We start from the raw sequence: 16,270 nt of genomic DNA, 5'->3' as shown, positions 1-16,270 counted from the left end.
AAAGTTTTCACCAGAAAGATTTCTTAGGAGTCAAACATATTTTACCTGTAACACCATGTTGAGTAGACTGTTCACAGCCAGAGTTGCATGAAACACTCCACGAAGTCTAGAACAACCAAATGTATGCTAAACTTTTGCAGCACCAAAGCTATAGCAAACTGCTTCCTAGTTTAACAATTACAGGTCAAGACTTGTCTTCCTTTTCCTGGTCTTTCTGGACATCCCTGGATGTCTCAAGGCTGCTGCATTGACTCATCCCACCCACTTATGAAAAATATAAAACCCTGAAGTCCGAAGTATCTACTTGAATTTCTCATTTAGTAACAAAGAAGCCACCCGTCCTGATAGCATAAACAAAAGCGCGCTCTATGACCCCACAATGCTAGTTGTGATGTGGGATCTCCAACACTACAGGGCGCTGTCCCGCTTTCCCGCACGTGCCATGGCTGCATACCTACCTTATCCAGAGACACGAAGTGCCTTGTGCTGGGTTATTTCCGACACAACAGACAAGCACATTACTCGTTCTTCTTCTTGTAGTTCAACTGCCCCCAAATACTTAACTGTTGCTATGCTTGAGCTCCTATGAAATTCCTTAAAATATTTTTTACTTATTTTCAGAAATAGCACATCAGGTTCCTTAAACGCTCTGGCATATCCTGAGCAATCTCTATGCCCTCCTGCAAAGCCAGCATGGATGGAAAGTGCTGTTTGTCAGGGACCCGCCCATCCTTCTAGCAGTTTTCACACTATTTAGTTCCAAAACAAAACAGTTTTAAATCCAGTCTAAATCTAGTTCAATATTCACTACAGCTAGGATTCTAGTTACCAGTGGCAATCATGAAAGGTATTACTAACTGAGAAACTTTTATTTTTGCTCACTCCTAAATCATTCCATGACTGTCCCATGCATACTGTCCAGAAGTGATTTTTTTTTTTTTTTGGAGATGAAGTCTCGCTCTGCCTCCCAGACTGGAGTACAATAGCATGATCTTGGCTCACTGCAACCTCCACCTCCCGGGTTCAAGCAATTCTCCTGCCTCACCCTCCCAAGTAGCTGGGATTACAGGTACCTGCCACCACGCCCAGCTAATTTTTCAGTAGAGACAGGGGTTTCACCATCCTGGTCAGGCTAGTCTCGAACTCCTGGCCTCAGGTGATCCACCCGCCTACGCCTCCCAAAGTGCTGGGATTGCAGGAGTGAGCTACTGTGCCCGGCTCCATAAGTGATCTTACATCAAATCCTAAAAACCAGAACATACTTTAAGAATGAAAAATTATACAATGGTTTCTTCCCTCTCCTGTAGAAATGTTACCATAATTAAATGTTTGATCAATTGCTAAATCGCAACTTACAATATGAAAATCTTCATATACTTCAAATATACTGAAGAAAATGTCTACATGTAACTGAGGTGCAGCATAATAGCACGAAACGCTATTAAAGTGACACTAGAAGCCCAGGCACAAATCATACACAGACACAAAAAAGCTCCAGATCCCACTCAGGAATGCACCAACACATTCGCATTTATTTTCTTTTTTTTTTTTTAAAGCAAATGACAAAGACCCAGTTTACCAGCTTTACTTTTTTAAACCTAAGCTTAACATTACATATTTAAACAATTGTCAAAACTTACTAAGTTGCCAGCATTCATGCACAACTAGAAAACATCCTTAATTTATATTAAACCAGAAATGTATTACCATTAATGCATTAATATCTTTCACTACTAAATACTGAAAAAAATTGAAATTATTTCTGTAGAAGAATCGTCCTGGTAATGTTAACTTCACAGCAGGCCGACACTACGTGGCTCACATTTCAGACACAATGAAAAGCAGGTCCATGCTGGTGTTAGTGTACAATCTTGTCCTACACTAAAGAGTCAAGACTCACCTTGGAGTACGTTTAATAAAAAAGCAAAGTGCATACAGAGATTTACAACAATTTTAAAGACAAAAAAAAATGGTCCTATTATGTGGTCCCAACAATAAACTCAAAAGTCTATGACAAATAGAGGCTCCGATGAGCTGTTTATAAATACTTTAGGTACAATTATACTGAAAGTCGAGTTCGTTTGAAATCTTCAAAAAAATGTTCCTGTTAATCCTCAAATGGTGCTTGTTATAGTTTAACATTTCTGTTAAGCGCGTGCGTTGAATTACTTGTTATCCAAGCGCAGCAGCTGCTCCTTACCATTTATTGTTAAGGACTTTAACTGGCCGTCTTCTTCAACTTCTACTCTTTCTTGACCGTTCTCGACAATTCTGTAGGAAAAAAATTCATTTAAAAACCTTTCCGGTAAAGTAAATACATGTGTGAGGGTAACTAAGTTTTTTAAGGACATTACTGAAATACACCATGAATATAAGTAATTTTCAGGCTGTAAAAACACGGCTGAAGCCAACCTGTGAACAATACGTCTTCCTTTCCTAAAACAGAATTAACCTGACAAAGTAAATTGTCTCAAATACTGTACAGGTGGATGCTAAATACAAGCAGAGGCTATAAAACAGTAAAGGCTTTACTATTAAAGATTCTCCATTCAGTCATCTTAACAAAGCTGCAGAAACTTGTTACACTTAAGTTATTATCTTTTATTTACAACTTATCTTTTATTTACATTAAAGATCCCCTCTAATAAATCAACAGTTAAGTAAAATTTAAGAGGAAGAGCTTTAATTAATGAATTTGGAGAGAAGAAGATTTTCATGGTGCCAGATGCAGCACACAACAAGCTCTGCTTCCCACTCTGGGAGACGTGCAGCATGGCACCGGTGAAACACCATGCCCGCTTACTAAAAATATGAAATGCAGATTAGCACAGTACCTCTTTGTAGTGATTTTTCTGCCATTAACCATTTTAGTTGAAGTTGATATCGATTTGAAGTTGCCCATGCCACCACCACCAAATGACGTGGAAGAGAATGAAGTGAGGCCCCCATGACCTAGTGACCCAAATGAAGTAAATCCTACAGGAAAACAGAAAAGAAAAATGCTTAGAGAACTATGTCAACTACTAATGCAAAGACAAGAGTTTGAAAATTCAGTAGCAGACTGTTTAATGTTAAGACGTAGAACCGATGAGTAATAAACCATGCAACTAGCAACGCCTCAGCCGAAGTGCTGGGGTGCCCGGGGGAAAGATTCTCTCAAATCCCTCAGTGGGGACTCTAGGGGAACGCGAGAGTGCAGCCTCTCACCCTCTCCTCATGCAGAGCTTCGCTGGACATGAGCAGCCTTTCTGACATGGCAAAGACCACCCCGGCTTGTGGGTGGTCTGCCTGGCACCACACAGCACATGCGTTGTGTTAACGTGAACATTCTGGAACTGGGACCGGTATTAAGCTCCAACCAGCAGAGCAGCCTCAGTATCAAAGCTCTGTTTGCTATGGCATGGCTTGTAAACTCCACGGACTGTGACGGACACCTTTACCCCACAAGAACAGAATGTCCTCACCACCGCAGAACAGCAAACCTAACCGGCTTCCTTTCTCTTTACCAAAGAACCACAGGGGATAAAAATCTAAATTATTGAAAAACTAAAATAACTGTAGAAAGAATACAAGCATCCATCTGAAAAACCTATGTCTCTACGGTTCATGGACACCATTCTCAATTATACATTATGGACACTGTATCAGTGCGGACACTGAAAAATTTCACAAGTCACACTAAAGCAAACCTATTTTTTTATATTAAAGCTGGTCTACTGGTTAGAGCTTAATACTTGTCCTGCTTCCAAAATGCTCACATTAACACAAATGACGCATACCTCTGAACATGATTCAATCATCTAAGGCCAGATACTGTCTAGTGCTAGTGGTGTACTGAAGAAATATGTGAGCCAGGTATGTTAAGTTTACCTTTTCTAACGACTTCACTGAAAAGCAGAAACTAGTGAAATTAATTGCAGTATTTTATTTAATACAGTATATCCAAAATATTTCAATTGGAAATACAAAAAATCAAATCGTTTGTGATACTTTATACTGTTTTCCATGTTCCATCTTTGAAACCCAATGACTGTTTCACACTCCCGCTGATCTCCATTTGGAGCAGCCAGGCCTCCAGGTCTCAGGACCCACACGTGGCTGGTGACCACTGCAACAGTCTAGATCAAGCCTCGCTAAGTACTTATTCTTGTGATACTCTGTAAGGCACCTCAGAAGTGGAGAAGGCTTACACCCCCATCACACACACACACACACACACACAGGAGCCACTGATTACTTTTAAAAAGGACTATTTACGTGGTATTTTTAACTAGTTTTCTTAACCTGTGGTCAGCATATTCCATGGTATCTAATGAGAGGATCTGTTGAGGGAAAGCACATCAAAACTGAGGTCCAATCAAGCAGAATTCACTACTTACCTAGATGGCATGAGCACAATGTTAAAAGAAAATAAAATTCTGACCATTATGAAGGAACCCTATGTAACAAGCTCTCCCAATTCTTACCGTGGAGGCTTAAAAATAAAAATGAGAGAATCAAAACAGCAGCTCCAGGCCAGGAGTGGTGGCTCATGCCTGTAATCCCAGCACTCTGGGAGGCCAGGGCAGGTGGATCCACCTGAGGTCAGTCCAAGACCAGCCTGGCCAACATGGCAAAAACCCTGTCTCCATTAAAAATACAAAAATTAGCTGAGCCTGCTGGTGCACACCTGTAATCCCAGCTACTCAGGGGGCTGAGGCAGAAGAATCACTTGAACCCAGGAGGCAGGAGGCTGCAGTGAGCCGAGACCATGCCACTACACTAAGAGTGGCACTTATTAAAAGTGAGACTGTCTTTTTAAATTTAAAAAAAAAAAAAAAAAAAAGAGCTCCTCTGTGAAGAGAAACTGGGTAAGCTTCAGAGAAAAATGGGATGCTAATTCTTCAGGCTAAACTCACAGGTATATAATGTGTGTTTATATACATATTCATATTACTCCAGTCTATAAGCTGTGTTTCCACTTATGAAGAGCTACGTGAGCAAGGCTGACACTTCACTAGTGAGTGAGCCTGGCCTGGGCTGGTGTTAAGGCCTAGCCTTCGATTCCATCCAGTGGGACACTCCTGGGATGCTACCTATTTGCGTACTTTTGTTTTAACTGCAAAGGAGGTTAGACAGCATGAAGGTGAGTGAGATTTCCCGAGTGCGTTACTTTCCACCTACTGACACAGAACACACTTTGCCCCTTTTTAATTAAGAATTTCATTACATTCTGGCCTTGATTATTATATTAAGAGAAGATTTCCAAGTACAACATTCTTAGGAAGATTAGGAGAAAATGTAGGTTATTAAGCATAGACTTGTATACCAAAAAAAGCTGGCAAATCTACAATGCTATTCTACGAAAGCAATGCACATATTTTAAATTACTCTAAAAGAGTATTATGCTTATAAGTACTAATCACTGTTAAGATAGCAGAAATTAAACCTAGGGATTTAATACCTGTATCAAAAGAAGAAAATCCACTTCCAAAAGACGGGAATCCACTGAACGCGGAGAAAAACGACCCCGTCCCTCGGCTTCTGCTTCCTCGGGGACCCCTTCGATTCCCAAAGAAGTCCTCAAAAGGGTCTTCTAAAATTAAACATAAACACACACTATGAAATCTTTTTTTCAAGTTTTTTTCCTCATGTGACAGCTACAGTAAGAGAAAATAGATGTTTGTAACATATTCAGGAACAAAAAACTTAGATGAGGTTGTAACAAAAGAGCTTATCTACAGAGTAACTGAAAGACTACCTCACCAACAGTTTCATCAACTGTTTAATTCAACTAAAACTACAATACCTTATATCAAATAAATTACCAGACTTAATTTAAAAACAGCACATATACACATTCTTTATGGAGCATCAATATGCACTTCAAACTCAGCTCTTTTCACATCACTGATCTGAGATCCTGTTAGATGCTGTTCCTGCTATGACCACTGGAAAGTGAGAAAAGCTTTACACTGAGGCTGTTGTACTCCTTAAGAGTCTGAGTTGCCTTCTCCAAAGCAATTCAGAAACAAACAGAAAAATGGATTACCCTAACATGCACATACACACACAGAGAGAGAGAGAGAAGGAATGGTGTGGCCACGTAAACTAAGAGTAAATACCTGATGAACCTCGGCAAAGGAAATTCCTTTTATTCTAAGTGTGATGTCTCAAAAAACTTTTAAGGATTAGCTGAAATCAATTCTGAACAAATGTTAACCAGCAGACATAAGATTACGCCTGAAGGTGTCTCAACAGAAAATCACCAACGTGAGGAAGCATCACGCTGCCAAGTGGAAACACAAAATGCTCCTGAAAATCAAGATCAGAACTGACTGTTTTGTTTTCCTCTGTTGGTGTTATCAATCAATGCGTACTTACTAAAAATTCATAAAGTATACAAAGCTTTTTAATTTACCTGGGTTCTGCATTAATTACTGTAATTTTTTCAGAAAACATGGGAAACCTATGATAAAAGCAAGGAATCCTAATAGATGCATTAAGACACAAACACATGCAAGGTATAAAGACAAAGGCAAGCCACAACCAACTACAGAATTAGTATGGCCTATTTGCAGGCCAGAGTGACCAAAGCAGGGAGTGGATACATTCGAGTCACAAAGGTTAACACTAAATACCGCAGCACACAAGGATACAACAACAAGCACTGAAATTAAGTGGAAATCGAGACTCATGAAGCAACTGAGGTTATGAACAAGAGTGACTTGATCCAGCTACTCTGGAGACTGAGTGGGAGGATTCCTTGGGCTCAGGAGTTTGAATCCAGGCTGGGCAACATAGCAAGACTTTGTCCCTACTAAAGAAAATTCAGTGACTAGAGAAAAGCAGCACCTGAGGCTGACTCTGACCAGTCTGAAAGGATCGACGTACAGGTGGGCAGTCAAAACCCTGAGATGCTGGGTACCCCCAGGACCAGCAAATAGTACATAGTGAGGAGCAAAGGCTGAGGAAGCTTCTGCATAGCAGAGAGGACAGAGGTCCACACCGGACTATCATAGAGCTCGTCGGAATGAAACTGGCCAGTCGGCTTTACCCAATGCCAAGCCCAAGACATTGAGTCCCAAAGAAAGAAACACTGGGAGAATTGGTCACTGGTTATTTTTTGGAAGACAGAAGAGGAAGAAGGCATGCACGACCAATGCCCGGACACCCCATGCGCCAATCTGCCCCTCCGCCCACAAGCCAGCGTGAGGTGGAGACCTAGAGGAGGAATGGCAGAACGGGGATGCCAACAAGAAGTTACTCAAACTGTTACTGACTGCAAGTTACCGCCCACATTCCACAGTCAATGCCCCCCACCCATAAAAATAAGAAGACGGTCATAGGTACTTTGCAAACAGACCTTACTGTCCCCCACTGTTCTACTCAAAGACAAGAAAGAACAAAAGCAAAGATGTTAAATCATAACCTTGTATCTAAAACTAGGAACATTTTGTGAATTTCTCTAGGACACAAAAACTGCATCCAATTCAAATAAAATCCAAGCGTTCTATTTAGTAACTTTCTACTTTATAGCCATAGCCTGCACACCACTGGGTCACATATGTTATCTGACATATCTACAATATATCCTCCCAGGTAAAGAAACAAACATTACAAATACAGTTAAAACTGATTATGCTACAGTAACTCTCTTCATCTCCCCTAGGAGGTGATCCTTAAAAAGCATTTCCAGGAGGCCACAGTAGCTCACGCCTATAATCCCCGCACTTCGGGAGGCCGAGGCAGGCAGATCACTTGAGGTCAGGAGTTTGAGACCAGCCTGGCCAACATTTTGTACTAAAAATACAAAAAAAGTTAGCCAGGAGTGGTGATGGGCACCTGCAGTCTCAGCTACCAAGGAGGCTGAGGCACGAAAACTGCCTGAATCCCAGAGGTGGAGGATACAGTGAGCTGAGATCGCGCCACTGCACTGCAGCCTGGGCAAGAGAACATGAGTCCATCTCAAAAACAAAAGGCATTTCTGCATTACCATAAATTGAAGACATTAGCATATATCTGCAGTTTCAGCTCCTAAGGAGACCAAGACAGGAGACATCCCTGGAGGTCAGGAGTTCAAGACCAACCTAGGCAACATAACAAGACCCCTTCTCTACAATAAATTTAAAAATTAGCCAGGTGTGGTGGTACACATCTTTAGTCCCAGCTTCTTGGGAGGTTGAGGCAGAACTGCTGAGCCCAGAAATCCATGGTTGCAGGGAGCTATGATCACACCTGTCAACAGCCACTGCACTCCAACCTGGGTAAGAGTGTGACAGTGAGATCCAAAGAAAGGCACTCGTGTGGCCAGTCTCACTGGCCATACCTGAGTCCCTAAACAAGTTACTTTTACACACTCTACAACGTCTATATCCTTCTGCAATTTCCCATTTATCAATGTTAACAGATTGGTTTAGTCACAATTTCTTTAAATCCATGGCAAATAAACCCTTAGAAGTTGTCCACAAGGCATTGAGCTTTTGGATGCATCTTGAACCAGTGTCTGAGTGATAGCAGTACTAGCCAAGTTATTTTAACTGGTTTCAATTCTAGGCTAAATTAAGACGAGGACATTCATAATTATAAAATCATCATCCACAGAAGCTACTTCAAAAGCTGGTTGAGTAAGTATGTTATGAGAAGGCCAACGCTTTTCAGTTCCATTTTCTTGTATGAAAAAAATCTTTATCTTGCTTATTTCTCTACTGACATTTTATAGCTTAAATATAATTTTTTACAATTCAGGTATTCACTGAATTTTAACTCCTATAATTTCAAATATTAAAATCACAAGTTACCCTAAAAATGAAGTCTCATTTATAATACAAACAGTGTTAAGAAACATTAAAATAATTTCAGTACTTATAACTATATATAGTTAAACGTTGGGATCAGACAAGTCCGTATTTCAAGGAAGAGCTACTTATCACGCGCCGCTGTCTGTCGTTTTGAAAAGCAACCTAGAAGTATGTATTAAGCTTTTAAAACCTTCAGCCCCCAAAATAAGACCAATATTTTTATCATAAAAACCTTCAACCCAGCAATTCTACGTCAGGGAACTCAACTCATCCCAAACGCAGAACGAAGCTGCTGAGTGTGCAACTGTTACTGATGTGAGAATAACCACGCAGAGGCGAGCAAGCCTGTGAAATGCAGGCTTGGAAGTGTTCCTGGCTAGCAGAGCTGGAGAGAGGCAGGGAGGCCTGTGGGCATCCTAACTATACAGAACGTGCTACAACACTCCCATGGGGCTCCAACTGGGGGCGGAGGGGCAAGACCTCCTCCTCCTCACACCTCACTCCCATTTTCAAATTTTTAAACCCAGCATGTGTTATTACTTTTGGATTATACTGATCATACTTTTATACTTTAGAAATAAATCTTAAGACACTTGTTAATCAAATGTGCTATAGACTTCTTTTTTACTTTACCTCACCAGAAAGAACCACAACCAGTGAGGTGCCTGCTGAAGGCCACAGGACCACAGAATGGGCAGTGGAAGAAAGTGGACAGAATCAGTTACAGGAAAGAGGACCATCAATGCTTGGAGTATTTCCTGCTTATTTTGTGACCAGTATTTGTCATATATAATCTATGCATGTTATAGTTAAGCACGTATCAGTTTTCTTCCCTCTCTTATCCTCTTATGTAACATACACATACTACTGCCTATTAAGTTACCCCGTATCAAGTAGAACCATAAGTACCACAGGGGAACGTGACCTCCACTAGGTAAGCGGCTAGTGCGCTTTTGGTTGTCTGTAGGATAGTGGTATCATGTTAGGTGGCTATGACCTTGCTCTTGTCTTCACTTGAAGATTAAGCCTGAGTTAAGGAAATGCGTATGGGTGCCAAGTTGACAAGAGATGGACACATGGTTGATTTCATGTTCAGGCTGACTGGGCCATCCATGCACAGAGTTCCCAAATATTGAGCCGAACATCCTTCTGGGTGATTCTGGATGAGATTAGCATTTGGATCGGGAGACTGGTAAAGCAGGTTGCCTCCCTAATGTGGATGGGCCTCATCCAATCACCTGGGGGCCGGGGATCCCCACCCCACACCACCCCACACCAGGGGAGGAGACTGCTCCAGCTCTGACGGGTTTTACTGGCTAGCCTCCACAGTGGTGAGGCTTAGAGTCTTGAGCACCTTCCTTGTAATACACGTTTCTCCCCCACTAGCAGTTTCTCTAGACTCATGCAGATGCTGCAAAGCAAAACATGTATGCTCATCAATCTTTAGAAGCATCTCTTTACATGGGTCTTCAAACCTTAACTTTGTATCCTGAGGTACAAACATTACTTGAAACAGACTGCATTAGGATTTAACTCTTGAGGACTAAGTTCTGATTTTTTATCTTGCCCAAATTCCTAAGGGGCCTGGGAGTCGTGTCCTACAAACCATCTGAAATTGTCCTTGCAAACCCGTCCTTTGTGGGGGAAAATGTGCATCTATCAAGAGTCTATTCACATAGCTATATCTTTTTCTTCCAGGCCCTCCCAATCCTGAAGAGATTAACTCAAAGTCTAGAACATGTTAAAGGTCTGAAAAGGAAACATTTGTCATCTATTGTCTCTAAGGGCAGTCACTATGAGACTTCAAAGGAACCTTCTCCACAATCTTATATCTTAACCTGAACATTTTTTTTCTATGACCCAGGTCTTTAGACAAACTCAACCAATTGTCAACCAGAAAATGTTTTCTTTCACCAACAGTCTGGAAGCCCCCTGCTTTGAGCGGTCCTGCCTTTCTGAGCCAAAAAATGTCTTCTCCGCCCCCAAGACGGAGTCTTGCTCTGTCGCCCAGGCTGGAGTGCAGTGTCGCGATCTGAGCTCACTGCAACCTCCACCTCCCGGGTCAAGCAGTTCTCCTGCCTCAGCCTCCCGAGTAGCTGTGATTACAGGCGCCTGCCACCCCAACTGGCTAATTTTTATATTTTTAGTAGAGGCAGGGTTTCACCATGTTGGCCAGGCTGGTCTCAAACTCCTGACCTCAACATCCACCTCGGCCTCCCAAAGTGCTGGGATTACAGGTGTGATGTGATTGATGTCTCATGCCTCCCTACAATGTATAAACCCAGCTGCACCCTGACCACTTGGACACATGTTCTCGGGACTGCTGAGGCTGCGTCACCAGCATGGTCACTTATATTTGGCTCAGAATACACCTCTTTAAATATTTTACACAGTTCGACTCTCTTCAGTGACACTCTCTTCATTTCCATGTTCTGGGCATCGTATAGCAAGAGCTTCTTTAAAACTTTGCAATACCATGCTATTCCCTGAGGAATACTAAGACCAATTCACGAAGGGGCCCATAACATTAACGAGATCCTAAACCAACAATCTAAAGAACAGTCACAAATGTATGAACAAAAAATATATATACAATGAATTGAACAGTGTGAGAAAACTGACCACAAAACACATGTAACAAACATTTACACACATACAAACCTGAAAAACACTGAGGAAGTGGAGAACATGTTTTAAACCCACACATTTTCTCTGAGCTTTACCAAGCATGAGAACGTGACGGAACAGGAACAGCTTAACAACAAAGCGAAGGGGATTCCCACCAACTGCTTTCATCTCACAGCAGCACAGTGCAGGGCAGAACTAAGCTCGCCCTTCCTCAGCACACCCCCACCCCACGGACCAGGAGAGGCCTGCTGTCATGATTTCACTGTCAACTCCCCAAGTGCACAGAAAAGCTGGAACAAAAAGATGACAGCAAAACAAAATTGAAAAAGCATCATGGCTATTTCAAACAAAGGACAATATCACTCTCTCCTGAAGTTCCAAAGCTAAAACCTAAACAGCCACCCTCAAAAGTGAGAAACGCTTGAGATTCAAAAGCCAAGCATGAAAGACACAGACTCCTCTGCCCTCCCAACTCCTCTCAAAACCAGGCACTCATTTACTACAACTCGCGTGTTTTGATGGTGTCACTCACATTTTCTGAAGCAGCAAATAACCTAACTGTTAGGAATCTGGAATACAACATGCAATGGCAATAAATGAAGAACACGACCAGAGCTCTGCCCTGAACTGCACACCCTGAGAACAGGGCTTCAGTGTTTCTCTCCACTGCCGAACCAGCACCTAGAATAGTGCCTGGCACTGAACAGCAGGCACACCATATTTGTTAAATGAACACTATTTTCAGCTTCCCATACAATTGTTTTGTATTACAAACATAATTTCTAATTACATCCTAGGTCTGGTTAGAGCAATCTGTTTCCCAAAAGTTACAAAAATCTATCAAAGTCAAAGAATCCACAATACACTGGAATCAAATTATTCTATTTCAAATACAAGAAGGCCAACATGAGATGAGGAACCCTGGCGTCAGGAGGAATGGGCCTCCTCCCAACCACAGTCCTCATTCCTCCGGGCTCTTTTCTGAGCTCTACTCGCAGACGGCCGATTCATCTGTCCTCCACCGTCACACACTCCACCTCACTGTCCCCTACACACCATCATACTTCCTATAAATGCTGGTATTTCCTAAACCTGTCAAAGCCCAACACAGTCTCAGCTCTGCTGCAGCCTCAAGTTTAAACCACTCTTCCTGCCTCTTGCACCTACAGTCCCAGAACATCTCCTCCTGGGAGGACTACAGACACGGCAACTATCTCAATCTCTGGAGTTGTCCACAAGTTCACCAGGGACCAAAATCCCACTGGAAACAGATGACGCGAAAACCCACAAACCGACAAAGGACTCACTCAACGTCTTGCTCAGCTGACTGTCATGCCAACAATGTGAACCAAACACTACACAAAGACCTGCGAGGGAGACCAACACCACAAAATACAGGGAAGGAACCACCAAAGAAACACTGCACACAAACTCCTATGGCATGGCTCAAGCCTTCTAGGGGGGTAGCCAGAGCCTCAGTTCTCACAGCAGAGAAAATTCTCAAAATGACCGTTTCAGGGAACCATTTCTTCTCCCTATTTAAGGAAGGAGATCAGAGGAAACAAAGGTCCTAAAATTACCAAGTGTGTACTGAAAAACAGCACAGAAGAAGCTGCAGATCACTAACATGGCACCATCCTCACTAGCCAGAATAATTTTAAGTAGAAATGAAGGGCCTGGCACGGTGGCTCACGCCTGTAATCCCAGCACGTTGGGTGGCTGAGGTGGGTGGATCACCTGAGATCAGGAGTTCAAGACCAACCTGATCAACATGGAGAAACCCTGTCTCTACTAAAATATAAAAGTAGCCAGGCATGGTGGCGCATGTCTGTAATCCCAGGTACTTGGGAGGCTGATGCAGGAGAATCACTTGAACCCGAGAGGTGGAGCTTGCAATGAGCCAAGATCGCACCACTGCACTGCAGCCTGGGCAACAGAGTGAGGCTCCATCTCAAAAAAAGAAGAGATACTTCCAAAAACCAGCTTTCTCGACATGAGGAGTTCTCAAACATGCACACAACCATATACGGGTTTGGCATCGTCTCCAAGAAACTCACCAGAGGAGGGGAAGAGCGTTGGGACTGCCCACTGCTTCACGGCCATGTGAAATTACACACAAGGATAGTTCCAACAACTTTAGCCAGAAACCAGTCTCGCACATCACGGTTTCGTTTTTTAATCCCATGTGAAATTACACACAAGGATAGTTCCAACAACTTTAGCCAGAAACCAGTCTCGCACATCACGGTTTCGTTTTTTAATCTTTTCTTCTTAAATTTTTAGAGACGGCATCTCATTATTTTTCCCAGCTTGGACTCGAACACCTGGGCTCAAGGAATCTGCTACCTCAGCCTCCCCAGCTGCTGGCATTACAGGGGTGCGCCACCACGCCCAGCTTAGTATGTGATTTTTTATGCGTATTTTAAAAGACTTCTTAACGTCTTCTAAGTGACCTGTGTGTAGGTGTGCATGCATATGAACTCTGTCCTTAAGTAATCAAAGAACACTCATTACAAACAAACTGCTGTAGCGCTGTGCAATGACAGTGGGTCCAGGTCACCAGCACACACTGATCCAATCTGCTGTGCCACTCCCATGCCTGTACTTGACCCCTAACTTCTAGCTCTCATTAACATGTCCAACTCTGGCCAGGCATGGCGGCTCACACCTGTAATCCCAGCACTTTGGGAGACCGAGGTGGGCAGATCACCTGAGGTCAGAAGTTCGAGACCAGCCTGGCCAACATGGTGAAACTCCATCTCTACTAAAAATACAAAAATTAGCCAGGTGTGGTGGTGGGCACCTGTAATCCCAGTTACTTGGCAGGCTGAGGCAAGGGAATCGCTTGAACCTGGGAGGCAGAGGCTGTAGTGAGCTGAGACCATGCCACTGCACTCCAGCCTCGGTGACAGAGCAAAACTCTGTCTCGGAGCTGGGGGTGGGGGCACATGTCTAACTTTACAGGTTCCTCCTTTCACCTTTCAAAATTTGCTGCTTGGCTGTGAATTTCAAAGACTAGCACAAAAATCTACCCGCTAGAAATACGATGTTAAAGGTTGAATCATGCCCCCCAAAAAAGATATCCTAATCCCCGGTACCTGTGAATGTGACCTTACTTAGAATACGCTCTTTGTAGATTATCAAGTTAAGATGAAATCATTACAGTGGGCACTAATCCAATATAAATGATGTTCTTATGAAAAGGGGGAACTTGTGGCTGGGCACAGTGGTTCATGCCTGTAGTCAGTACTTGGGAGACTGAGGAAGGAAGACTGCTTGAGCCTAGCGGGGTTCGAGGCCAGCCTAGGCAACATAGTGAGACCCCTGTCTCTAAAACATTGAATCCAATGGACACAGAGACAGACTCACAGAAGATGATGTGAAGATCGGACGGGCCATCCATCTGCAAATGCCGAGAGAAGAACAGCTGGGAAGGGGCCTGAAGCGGGACAAGACACACCTCAGAGCTGGACAGGACACACCTCAATCTCAGAGGCAACCAGCCCTGCAGCACCTGGGTCTCACACCGCCAGCCTCCAGGACTAGAAGATGGTATGTTTTGGTTGTTTAAGCCTCCGGTTTGTGGTACAGATGAAACTCAGAGACCAAAGGCTGCCTTCAGGGTCTGTGCTCTGGCTTCTAGTGATGCCTGGCCAGTGCTTCAGGACTGCCACCTCCCTCTTTTGCTTCTTCAGTCCTATCTCTGAGGCAGCTGAGGTCATCTGACCAAGGACAGTATCAAGGCATTAGAGGAAACCATTTTATTCTAGATACCCTGTAAGTCAGTCCAGCCCGGACAGCTCCTTGACACTTTATGGTGGTGCCGGCAGCGCCCCAGTTCTGGCCCACTGTGCTCCTCCTCACTCAGCAGCTCCTCGCACTCCTCACTGAGCTCCTCTGTGCCCCTAGGGCTGGCCCCGTCCTTGCTGGATATGAGTTCCAGCTCCTCGCTGAGGGACTCACCCAGGCCCCAGTTATATCCTATGCAGGCCTCACCCTCACTGGAGTGCCAGGTCCTCACTGGATATCATCACATCCAAGGCCTCACTGTTCTCTTCACTGGGGCTGTCCTCTGTGGCCTCCTCCATCCCGGGCAGCTCCACTAACTCCTCACTAGGCTCCAAGTCCTCACTGGCCACTTCCTCACACCCTGGGAGAGTAAAATGACTGACTCACCACCATCATTTAATCACACGTCAGAAAGTCAGGTTACTATCCTCAATGCACTCATTTTTCCTCCAAAAAGTCTGCTTCCCTTGATGCTACATACCACAGGACTCCCCCTCTATTGCTATGGAGCATCATTCGTACCAGAGTGATGCTTTACAAAGGAAAAACTTGCTGCACTGCTAAAATAAAAGGCCTCTCTGGAAACCCTAAAGGTTAGCTTTGGCTTTCCAAGAATATAAATAAAACTGTGAAGTTAAACCCACAGGCTTTTCCCAGATGGTAATGCCTGCTATGACTAACGGGATCAAAAGGCACTATTATCAGGTACCCTTTCTTTCCTAACTTAGAGCATCACTTCACTGAGCAACAGGGTCCTCCAAGAATAACATAAAGAGATCATCCTAATTCAAACAGGTCCGCTGCCTATTAATTAACTTTCCTGATTAACATTTTGACAAGAGCTCATTTTCACGTGCTCCATATTCTGGAAATTTCAACAGTCACCTAGCCTCAGCAGTTTTGATTGTACCCTCCGATTCAGAGGCAGCATTCCTTTCCAGGCTGGTGTCTGAATCCGCTTCCACGGCCTCTCCTGGAGGGCTTCTGCTGTGAAGGACGGGTTCCACACCCACAGGCCCCAGGCCCAAGAGTCCTTGGCCACAGCGTGACAGTGAGCAACTGCCTGGTGCTCA

At 43.5% G+C, this 16,270-nt stretch overlaps 1 protein-coding gene across 1 annotated transcript in view; it reads right to left on the bottom strand.

The window, feature by feature from the left end:
* Window positions 1–16,270, bottom strand: part of DNAJB6 (DnaJ (Hsp40) homolog, subfamily B, member 6) — an 89,942-nt gene that overhangs the window by 32,201 nt on the left and 41,471 nt on the right. Inside the window, exons 6-8 of the mRNA XM_011993989.1 lie at window positions 5,444–5,575; window positions 2,835–2,976; window positions 2,201–2,271 (exon numbers count right to left, since the gene is read on the bottom strand). Coding sequence (XP_011849379.1) covers window positions 2,201–2,271; window positions 2,835–2,976; window positions 5,444–5,575 — 345 coding nt within the window. The remainder of the gene's footprint in view (window positions 1–2,200; window positions 2,272–2,834; window positions 2,977–5,443; window positions 5,576–16,270) is intronic.

Source organism: Mandrillus leucophaeus, unplaced genomic scaffold (assembly GCF_000951045.1).
Source record: "Mandrillus leucophaeus isolate KB7577 unplaced genomic scaffold, Mleu.le_1.0 Scaffold44, whole genome shotgun sequence".
In the NCBI taxonomy this organism is placed as follows: Eukaryota; Metazoa; Chordata; class Mammalia; order Primates; family Cercopithecidae; genus Mandrillus; species Mandrillus leucophaeus.
Note: the sequence above shows the minus strand (reverse complement) of the source record. Positions and strands in the feature narration are given on the sequence as shown.